Source organism: Diabrotica undecimpunctata, chromosome 6 (assembly GCF_040954645.1).
Source record: "Diabrotica undecimpunctata isolate CICGRU chromosome 6, icDiaUnde3, whole genome shotgun sequence".
Taxonomy (NCBI): Eukaryota; Metazoa; Arthropoda; class Insecta; order Coleoptera; family Chrysomelidae; genus Diabrotica; species Diabrotica undecimpunctata.
Window position 1 is genome coordinate 81542959 of NC_092808.1, and position 12100 is coordinate 81555058.

The 12100-nt window shown below is 35.3% G+C and overlaps 1 protein-coding gene across 1 annotated transcript in view; it reads right to left on the reverse strand.

The window, feature by feature from the left end:
- Positions 1–12100, reverse strand: part of alpha-Catr (alpha-catenin related) — a 233368-nt gene that overhangs the window by 199606 nt on the left and 21662 nt on the right. Inside the window, exon 3 of the mRNA XM_072536256.1 lies at positions 10144–10304. Coding sequence (XP_072392357.1) covers positions 10144–10304 — 161 coding nt within the window. The remainder of the gene's footprint in view (positions 1–10143; positions 10305–12100) is intronic.

Consider the following 12100-nt stretch of genomic DNA (forward strand, 5'->3'; position numbering starts at 1 on the left):
ATATATTGAAAACACTTGCACATCATGAATGGTGAGCTGAAGAAAATATGTTATGGAGAATCTATACAGCTCTTATTCTCTCTAGATTAGATTATGGATGCATGCTCTACATGACCGTCTGTAATACTTATCTTAAATCCCTAAATTCAATACAAATGACCTCCTTACGTATATGTCTAGGTGCATTTCGATCTGGCCCCGCCGAAAGCATGTGCGTTGAAGCTTTGGAACCTCCTCTTTTCCTACGACGTCTGCTTTTACTCTCTTCCTATTTCACTAGAGTTTAAGCCAACCCAAAAAACCCAGTACTTAAGCTCATTAACATTCACTACACTTCTGAAAATAGAGACAGATCTGTTTACCCCCTACCAAAATTAGTAAATCCTTTGCTAGCAGCTATAGACCTGAATATAACTACCCCCATCAGTACTTCCAATAATCGTCCACGAACCAATAAGCTACCTGCTTTTAATACTAGTCTAACTAGACATAAAAAGGAAGACACTCCTAACCACCTCCTTAGACAATTATTTCAAGAAGCAATAAATGCATAACAGTACTATCAAGTTCTTTATACCGACGCATCTAAAGATGAAAAGAATACTGGCTGTGTCTGTACCGAAAACATAACCTTAGTTCTACACCGACTACCAACCACTTGTAGTATTCACACTGCAGAATTATATGGTATCCTTAAAGCTCTTGAAATGACTTCTCCCAATACGAAATTTTTAGCTATATGCACTGATTCTCTTTCTTCAATTCAGTCCATTGTCAACATATACTCGTTAAATCCGATAGTCCAAAAAATCCAATACATCTGTCATTAAAACCACAGCATAGGAACATCACTAACCATTATTTGGACCCCATCTCATGTGGGGATCACTGGAAATGAGTCTGCAGATTTCGCAGCAAGAAAAGCAAGTTGTTTTGATCTAAGCCTAGAAAAAATTCAACTCAATCAAGATCTAGCAGCAATCATAAAACAAAACACTCGTAAAATATGGCAAAATTATTGGAATGGACAAAACACAAAACTGTACATAATCAATCCCACTCTATACTCATTTAAGATACCTACAACGACTAGGAGGGACAAACTCATCATTCAAAGACTCCGAATAGGAGACACTCGCTTCACTCACGGATACCTGATGACTTCCGAAAACCCACCTGCTTGTGAACATTGTGATTCTCACCGCCTTACAGTAGAACACTTACTGATTGAGTGCAGTTATTATAGACTGTATAGATACTTAGTTCGCCAAATGTGTACAGTGCTTTAATTGACTTTTTAAAAGATTGCAGGTTATATTATCGTATATAACAAATATTACAACAGTGTGTAGTTCGACTCGAGCAGTCGAACGTGCTCAAGAGAGAAGCGTGCTTAGGTGGGGGCGACTGACCTATTGTCAACGGAGCTTTTCAGCTCCCGGTGGGTAAGACACCGAGTGTGGCAAAGGCACTTGTCCTACATTAAGTACTACAAGAAGTAAAGAAAAAGGCCAGAGAAATATCGGAAAGGGAAAAGGAAAATGAGCTTTTAAGGTCGGTCAATGTACTGACGGAACAGATCAAATCTCTAAAAGAAGAAAGCCGTATCCGCGAGGAAAAGGCGAATAAACAAATCCAAGACCTTCTCGCTCAGATGACTGAGCTGAGAAACGAAAATAAGGAAAAGGACAAGGAGATACAAAAACTTGTACAACATATAATGGCATTAACAGCAGCCAAGGAGAAAGAAGAGTCAATAATGGAGATCGACCCGTGGAAAGCCTCCCTCGATAACGACGTTGTAAAGCTAGTAGGAATCGATTCACCTTCCCCCACAAAGCCATCCGGTAGCAAGGGCAAGCCTAAAGAGCCGAAAAGAATCATAACAACCAAACAACCTGCAGGTTGGACACAAGTCCAAAACAAAAAGGGAAAAAAGACAGGCACCACTACTGAGAAATCAGACAGTAGTGTGAAAACAAAAATAGGCGTCGCCGAAAAGCAGACGCAGATAATAAATCAGCGGAAAGAAAACGAATTTAACAAGGCTGCGAAAGAGGCTCATGAAAGAAGCCAGAAAAAGAAAACTGCCCAAAATAACTTGAGCAAAAATAGCCAAGTTGAAAAAGAAAACGACGTACCAAAAGACTCACCGCAAACAAGCGAGGAGCCTACAGTAAAAGAGCCAATAGTAAAAGAGCCGAAACCACCGGCGATAATCCTAAAAACTGTAGGAGAACACCAAAAAATCCTACAGAGAGCAGCAAACCAAAGCACAATATCAGTCAATAAGTTTGCACGATCAGGCAGATCTATTGTTATTAACACAAAAACTAGAAAAGATTACCTAGAAATGGTACACATCCTAGAAGAACACAGTCCAAAAGTAGAATTCATCGCGTATCCCATAGATAGCGATAAACTAAAAAGAGTCATTATAAAAGGGCTATCTGCTACTACTAGCATAGTAGCAATTAAAGACGAACTATACAATAAAGGAATAGAAGCAACAAGGGTGATCAATATGATCTCCAAAAAAAACTGATAAAAAAGTACTGCCACATTTCATCGTCACCCTCAAAGAGGAAGACGTTGCAAAAATTAAAAAAATATCTGATATATGCTACATGCGCATCTATGTGGAGGATGAATTCAAAATCACAAAAGACAGCCTACAGTGTTATAACTGTCAAGGGTTCTATCACAGCTCAAAGGCTTGCCATTGCGGATCCAGATGTGTAAAATGCGGAGAAAACCACATCAGTAACGACTGTGAGAAAAGCCGGGAAACCGACCCCAAATGTGCAAACTGTGGTGAAGCGCACACAGCAAATTATAGAGGATGCTCTAAGACCCCCAAAAAGAAAACACCTGCCCCAACAAGACCGGTAGGAAGACCCATAAACAGCGCTCCAATCAACAAAGGAGTCAGCTACGCACAGGCAGCGAAAAAATCCGCTGAAACCACCACAGAAGCTCCAGCACAACCACAAGAAGTGTCGGTACAGGATGCAGCTACCCTCATCGCAAACTTCCATACAAAGTATAATAACAAAATGATGGAAATGATGTCCATGATGGACAAAGCAACAAAAATGATGACTGCATTTGGAGAAGCCGTCCGAAAATGTTAGCAAACCAAAATGAAGATCTACGCATTGGGTCATGGAATTCCGGCGAAATATTCAAAAAGATCAACCTTCTGGATGAAATAATAAACAGATTAGAGCTCGATATTGTAGCCCTTCAAGAAACCAAACTAGTGGAAAGGAAAAAAACAAAATTTCCAGGCTACGATATCTATAGAACGGATCATAGAGCATTATCAGGAGGAACAGCTATATTAGTCAAAAAGGGACTCGAACACGAGCACATCCCAACACCAGACGGACTGGTGACAATGGAAGCCACAATTATTCGACTTAAGGCCAACAACGAAACACTAAAAATAGTGTCAGCTTACGTCAGACCACATGATCCGATATTTAACGAAGATTTGAGCCTAATACTGAACTCAGAAGAGCCAACTATAATTATTGGAGACCTAAATGCTAGATCTCCCAATTGGTTTGACAGGACGACCAACCGAAACGGAAGATATCTCTGCAACCATCTCGAGAACAGACCGAACACACATGTCATCGGACCAACAGAACCGACATGTTTCCACGGAGAACTCCCTACGTATTTCGACATTGCAATCCTACACAACGTGGGTCAACAATACGAGATACACTCTCTAAATGAAGGCGATTCGACACATAACCTAATCGTCCTGACCCTGGGCGCATTAGAATTGAACTATTTGCAGCCCCACAACAGAAAGAAGACAAGTTGGCCAAACTTCAGAAGAATTGTGAGCGAGAACAACAGAAAGAGTCATACTAAGAAGACTCAATGAAGAATCACAAATGCTAGGAACCATACCAGAGGCTCAATTCGGGTTCAGAAGCGAACACTCCTGTGAATTACAGGTACTACGACTTACAGAATTTATCACCAAAGGATTTAATGAAAAAATGTACACAGCTACAGCTTTTCTGGACGTCAGCAAAGCCTTCGACAGAGTCTGGCACCATGGACTCATCTATAAAATGAATGAATTTGGTTACAGTGAGGCGATGACATGCCTTCTTGCGTCATATCTTGCCAACAGAAGGTTCAGAGTTCGAATAGCCAACCCTATCCGAAGTCGGGACCCTGGAGGCGGGTGTGTCTCAGGGAGCGGTGCTGTCGCCTTACCTGTACACCATCTATACGGCCGACACGCCAAAAGAGCCAGGCTCTCTGTTGAGTCTTTACGCTAACGACACAGCAATAGCTGTTAGCTGGAGAAACCCGGATCATGCAGCTAATCATCTGCAAAGAGCACTAAACAGATTCCAAAGATGGTGCATAAAATGGAAAATAGCCCTAAATCCAGACAAAACACAGGCTGTAATGTTTAGTCACAGAAGAAGTGTACCAAATCGCGAAATTACAATCGAAAACACCCCAGTAGACTGGACCAACCAGGCTAAATACCTAGGGGTACATCTAGACAAGAAACTAACGTTCACTAAGCACATCAATCAGCAAGTACACAAAGCCAAAGTGTTGAAAAGTCAGCTCTCAACACTTATAGGAAGGAAAAGTAAACTACGATTTAAAACCAAAATCAGGGTTGCGAATAGTATTATCCTGCCAGTCCTAACATATGCATCCGCAGCGTGGGGACACATCTGTAAAACAAACAGGAAAAAGATACAGACCACTCAGAATTAAATAGTCAGAGATGCCCTTAAGATACCAAGGTACGTACCCTTGAGATATGTATATAGAGACTCAGGACAAACAAGAATCCTACGCACGCTAGACGAGAGAGCATATGAAATTTTCAACGGACTAAGAAACCACCCAAGCAGAATGTTAAGAGAGCTGACTAACTACAATGAAAACATAAGGACGGTACACAGAAGACCAAAACAACAGATAGCTCGATATAGGGAGAACCCGAACGAATAAATAAAGAATGAGATGGTTGCAAGCAGAACAAACAAAGAAATGCAGTCAATCAGAAAACACACCAAAAAAACTCTGGCGAGAGGGTACGCTTTTCTTTTTAGGTTTTTAGGTAATTATAAGTCCAATATACACCGGGGTGTGTGAGAGCATTATACACTTGGGAATGCACACCCCAATACACGCACACAAATAGGATTAAGGAAAAAAGGAAAGAATTGTTGCCCAGGCATTTTATAGTCCCGAAGCCACAAGGAAGTCCACAAAAAAAAAATTAAAAAAAAGTGTTTTCTGATTAAATACCGTAAATTCATATTGATATATTCATACTTTTCATTAAACCATTTAACGTAAATTTACCTTATATAGCAAATATAGAAGGGGCCCGTCAGGCCTTCTATATACCGCTCCGCGGACTAGGCCCTTAAGGCAGATCGAAAGAAAGATCTACTTGCGAAATCCGAGCACTGAGGTCATGTGCGGCATACATGGGCTTGGTGGCCGGACCCCTCTCGGGTGCTCAGCAGGCGAGGAGAACAAAATTTATTTTGCCACCCTGTTTCCAGGGTGGAACAGTAGGCGGTACTGTACACTGGAGCGGAGCTTTATACTATGTGTTCTGTATTTTTAAAATTTAAATAATCTATTTAAAATTGGATAAAGTAATTTTATTTTTTATTTATTTGTTCTATTAAATATAAATTCAACAAATTATTATGTTTGCTTCTAACGGCACCTGTTTACAAATTAACAAAGCATACGTCGTTTACTTCAAATATCATTTGATAATAAAGTTAATTAGTATATAAACTAAGTAATATCCCCAAAACTAATAATGGTATTTATATGAAAATATTTTAAAACGAAAATTATTATAAAAATTTAAACAGATGATTTAATGTTGTTATTAATCGGATGAAATTTAGGACTTTTATTTAATTTTGACAATCGTTATGAATTGAATCTTTTTGTGAGAGATAGTCTTTTAACTTTCTACTTCTCATTTATTGTCTATATTTTATTAGTTATTTTTCAAGCATTTTTTAAATTTAAACTAGAAACGAATTGATTCAGAGTAGTAAACCGATGTCAAGAACCGCTTTTCTATAAAGCTACCCGTGACCCGCCATCTTATGGTGCTAGTTGCGTGACACACGCCTCAGCATTTTACTGTAGAGAAAAAAAAGTAATACAATGCCAGTATAAAAGCTTTGCTTCAAAATATTACAGAACATTTCTGAAAAGTTAGCAAAGGTATTGACACAGGTATTTAATGCAGTTCTAATCCACAATCATTTTAATAACCAATGGAAAGTTGCGGAAATTCTCATGATACTAAGACCTGGATAATGTGCAAATAAGTTAACATTATATAGGTATATAAATGTTTTACCAATAATTTCTAAAGTATTTGAAAAACTTCGCATAAAACTATAGGAGCCGATCCTCTTAGAGTAAAACTTTATCACACATAGAACAAGTTCATCGCTTTGTAAGACAGAAAAATAATAATTTGGGAACAAAAGGTACTGTAGTGCAGCCTTTTTGGACATTGGTGCTTTCGACAAGGTGTGGTACACCGAATTTTTATATAAACCCAATAAAAATCTTCCCTGTCATTATTACCTTACGTATATGACGGTTGTTCTGTAGTTAAAAAGCATGAAACCCGGTCAGAGCTATTCAAAGTTAGGTCTGGTGTGTTCTAAGGCAGCGTTATTGGTGCAGCATTATTGGCCCTTTACGGCTATTCTGGCGTCACATATAAACCAACAAAGAGCATATTAACACTTGCAAATGGATCTGAAAAAAAATCAAAAATGGCTTCAAACATAGAAAATCAAAGCAAATGAAGCAAAATCGTGCCATGTGACATTCACAATGTGACGGGAAACTTATTCTTTAATTTATTTAAATGATAGTCAGCTGACACAAGCAGACTCCACAAAATATCTACGTATACATTTTGATAGAAGGCTGACTTGGCGGAAACACATCTTCACTAAAAGGAAACAACTTAAACTCAATCTACCAAAACTCTACTGGATGATTGGCAGAAAATTGCAACTATCAAAAGAAAATAAAATACTCTTCTGTCTATAAATCTATAATAAAACCCTACAATACAATTATGGGGTACAGCCAGTAATTTTAACTTGGAAATTCTTCACAGATTTTAAAATAAAGTTTTACGAATGATAGTAATTGCTTACCGGTACTTGTACAATTAAGGGATAGGTTAGGTACTAGTACAATTAAGGGATCTAGTACTTCCTACTATCAAAGAAGAAATCTTCAACTTCAGCAGATAATACCAATAGATTGTGCATCTTAACGAGCTCGCGAGTGAGCTGTTTGACGTTATTAATGAAGTGCGGTAAAAACAAACACACTTGATTACTAGATTTTAAGATCAGACTGAAATAGGTATTAAGTGATCTTAAGTAAAACTTCATTGGAGGTTCTCCCTACACAACCATTATGTAATAGACATACATGTAACTTATTGTTCCAATGGAAAGAACATATTGTTAAAAGCAATGGGATTAAATAAAAAAACTTGGCAAACTTATATCCAAATGTAGTAGATCAAAGTTATTCGAAAACAATTTTTATTTAAACGAGACTGTTACTTGTTACGAATAATGACACGAACTACAACTATCGAGTAACTGTTATCGAATATTTTGATATTTATTTTGATATCCCTTTATTTCATAGTTTAAGTATGTACATACTAGTGGTTAATAAATCTATTAGCATATTAGAAATAATACATATTTTAAACAACTCTTATGGTTATTATCACTCATATTACACGAGTTCATAAAATTAGGGCATTTATTCCTGTAATAACCGACTTTTCTGTATGTTACACTTGATCTGCAGCATGCCATTAATTTATCACATTTAACATCCTACTAGTGTTTGCTTAATTTTTTTTGACGTGACAACGTCTTAAATTAAGTTGTGGCTCGGAGTCACTCATGAAAAAGTGTAACGCCCGCTCACGTCTGTTACGATGAGTCACCGAACGAGAGAGAGGCCCGCCGGACCGGCGAATGCCTTGCGTCTCTCTCCCACTCAAACATGATCGGTCCGCTGGTGCGATGCTATTTCTCCTATCATCGTCCTATCCTCAACAAAATCACTCAAATAGAAATTAGTTAAGTTTAAGTTTACATGTACAATGTTTTAGTAAACAAAATATATTTCTATAGTTAAAATTTGTGCAATTCTTATTTTCATTCAATTCCTTGTTCCTATTGTGCAATTTAATAATATTCATATCAATAAATATTCTACCGAGAAAAAGACGTTGTCACGTAAAATCTTCGCCCATAAAACCCACTTTACAGGCAACCGATTTTTTCGCGTTTTCTGCCAGCTCGACTTTCTGACAAACGAACTTCTATCACTACCATTACTACCAGCAGTGATATGCTCTACAATTATTAGCATAATTTTTACTCGTTTTATGACGTCACTATCTGCGACTACTTACATTCCCCGCTCTATTCTTATTTATCATATAAGTTATAGTTCTTTATAATCATCCAATTCAAAAAATATATAGAATAATACAGGTTGCTTTATTGAATTAAAAAGTACCTATATCGAAAGTACCCTGACTTACCCTATATATTTAAATTTCGATTTGTAGAAGATACAGTTATAAGTTAACTTGTCAATTCACCCTTTACATTTTTTTAATATAACGAGAACAACCATAATATGCCATAAGAAATCTTTTCAATTAGTGCTCCAATTTATTTTACACGTATTTCTAAGTATTCACTTCTTATCAGGAACACTATACACACTATATATATATATAGCTGATAGAATGACATATGTAGTATGCCTGAGAACGCTAGTGGTGACGTCTACATAAAGCAACAAAAAGTCAAGAGAATTATCTTCGATGGTTCATAAGGTGTGCTGCAAATCAAAGCTTTCTGCAAGCTAATAAACGATGTTAGGAATAACTTTTATTGAAAAACTGTTATTTTATGCATTTCCGTTAAACTAACCATTTTTCAGAATTGAATTGAACGAACTTTGTACTTAAATTAAAATACTGACAACTTAAATAAAACAATTTAATAATGCGTGTTAAAATAACGTTGCCACGGAAATTCTTTAAAGTTTTTTAATGGTTACCATCTAAAAACCACATTGCTATGGTTTTTGTTCACTTTCTCATTATCAAGACCTAAACCGGAAATAAGATTTGAGTATATTTTAGCAAATTTCGGTACCCACATGATTTTAATTTATTTTATCTTAATTAATCTTAATAAACTTGAAAGCGACAACATTTTTCAAACGATATATCACAAGCCTATACTTCCTATTTTAAAAATTGGGGGTTGGACCTGTCATTCTAAGGGGGTTGAAGATAGGGGTTGCATTTTCACGTTAAAGAATGTCAAGTTATAATTTAAATTTGACGTGTTTCGGGATTTTTTATAAATATGTACAGTAACCTAAATAATGAATTTATTCCATTTGGCTTTTACACACTGTATACAAAGTACACATATGAGATCTACAACTCATAGTGAATCTCGGCCTTCTCCAGGATCAGCTTCTATTCTTCCACTTGGCTTTACAATTTTCAGTCTTTCTCCACCTGGTCCTAAAATCGTGCTCTCGCCTAACTCTCCTTAGTCCTTTCCTTCTTTGACTACATATGTGTTTCAGTTGCCCTACATCGTTCATTCTCTCTATGTGGTTTAGCCACCGCAGCCTTTTTATTTTTATGGACCGAGTAATATCAGGTTCACTGTTAAGGCAGTACAGCTAAAAAATTATATAGCGTGTGACATAATCAGTTTTCTTGCACGTCTTTACAAATATGTCTAAATATTTTACGTTCAAAACAGCCTATACGTTCTACGTCGCTTTTTGACATCTTCCATGTTTTTGGTGCGTAGGTGAGTACGGGCTCGATAAGAGTTCTATATATCAATTTTTTCTTCCTTTATGTAATTTGTTTAAAGTTTGTTTAATCCGAAATTTGCTCCATTTGCCATATATACTTATCTGTTAATTTCTGAACTGCATTATTCTGAATAATTTATAATTCGGGAATGCTATACAAATTTATATAAACAAATATATAAAATAAAAGATTACCTTATCTTTGGCAAACAGAAGTTGTTTTACAACTACGATGTCAGCCAAAAGTAAAACTCTAGTAATAGCACCCAGTAGACATCGTGCTGCTCTAACTAATATGGTCCTATCGGGGGAGACTTCCTCGTCATGTACTTCACAGATATGCTCGATTGCTGAACCTAAAAAAAAAACAAAATCTATACATTGATATAGCCTAATGATATAAAATTAAAAACAAAATTTTGGACTAAATATTTATATATATTTCATATTTATGAAAAAGATTAATTTGAGTGTTATTTTATTGTAATTACTACTTTTATCTTACTTTCTTAATATTAATAGTTTGGGATCCTTTTATATGGTTATTTGTTTAAGTGTTTAATTTGTAACAAATTAAAATATATACACATATTTAAAATATATACACAGAAATACAGACCTATAAAGTTCATTTGAAACTATGTTTTTTCGGCGATCCAGAGACAATAGTTTTTCAATTGTTCTGTATGACTCCTCTTATATTACATTGTTTTTGATGACAAAATTATATAACGGGAAAGAAAACATTAAGTAAATAATCGGCCATAAAATAGAGTCCTTAACAAAATGTAACAGTAGGTACATGAATAGTAGCATTATATTATTGAGACGTAGATGCATTTTAGAGTAAAAGTGCTATACCTTTGTATTATTGATACTTGATCGAACTTTAAACGAAAAATAAAACAATATTAAAAAAAATTGTGGTACTCCCAACTTAAAATTTTAGAATCCGAAAACTACCTATTCATGTGATTTACCTATTCTCTTATGGTTTATCTTCAATCAATAATTTTGTTAAAAAAGTTAATATAAAAATTTTAATCAACGTTAATACTAATTTCTGTTAAAACAAAATAAAATAATACAACCAAAGTAACACAGACTTGCATGTCTAAATAATTAAAAGTTAAAAATCAGAGAGTTGCGTGCCACATACGATAGACAAAATATCTTGCCAATGGAATTATTTGGAAACTTTGCAATTTATTATACCACTTTCAAGGTATATTTGAATTTAAGGAAACCAAGCAATTTCTGGAACAATACCAGCGGAATTAGCAAGAACTTATAATTGGTCAATTAATATTGGCTTACCTCAAATAAGGGTTGCCAACCGGTTTGATTACTTTAGCCGAAAATAGTAATCATTATTAACTCGAATTCTAGGGATCTCGTAAAGCTACGCAAATAAAAGCAAGAAAGACAGTCTGTTGGATTTAAATGATCATTGTTAAAATCCGTGTAAAATTCAAATATATTAAAAAAACATTTATTTTTCACTTTCATATTATTTGTTTATTTTATCTTGGATATGGTTACTATAAACACACTTGTTATATCCTATACATTAAGCGTGCTTTATGGCCTATAACGTCCTGTTGTACAATAAAAAGCATATGTTATAGAAAGAAGTTGTTTTTTATTTTAAACAATATTGAAAGGAGTAAATATTATAGAACCAACATTTTTTAAACTTAACAATCTTTATAAATATTGACAGTAAAATTTTTTAATAACTGGATATAAATAAACGATATAAATCCATAACTAAATATAAATCCAACTGACAACTACATAATATAATCAGTAAAGGTCAAAATATAAATAACTGTTATAGACTACTTCAAACAAGTAAGAACGTGAAAAATAAAATGTTGTATGTACCACTGGTATAACCACCCTATCGGGCAACATCCATCCCTCGAGCCAGAGGCTCTGTGGTTGGATTATATTGCTCTTAGGGCGTAATCATCCGAATAGTACCCTTGGAGCATAAATAAATATTATTAACCATCATAATATAAATACTTATAGCAGACCCGCTATAATTTACAGATATATTTATTTGAATCAGATATAGTACTTAAACAAGATATTCAAACTTAAAATAAACCTGCCTTTTAAATAAAAATAACTGCATATAAGTAAT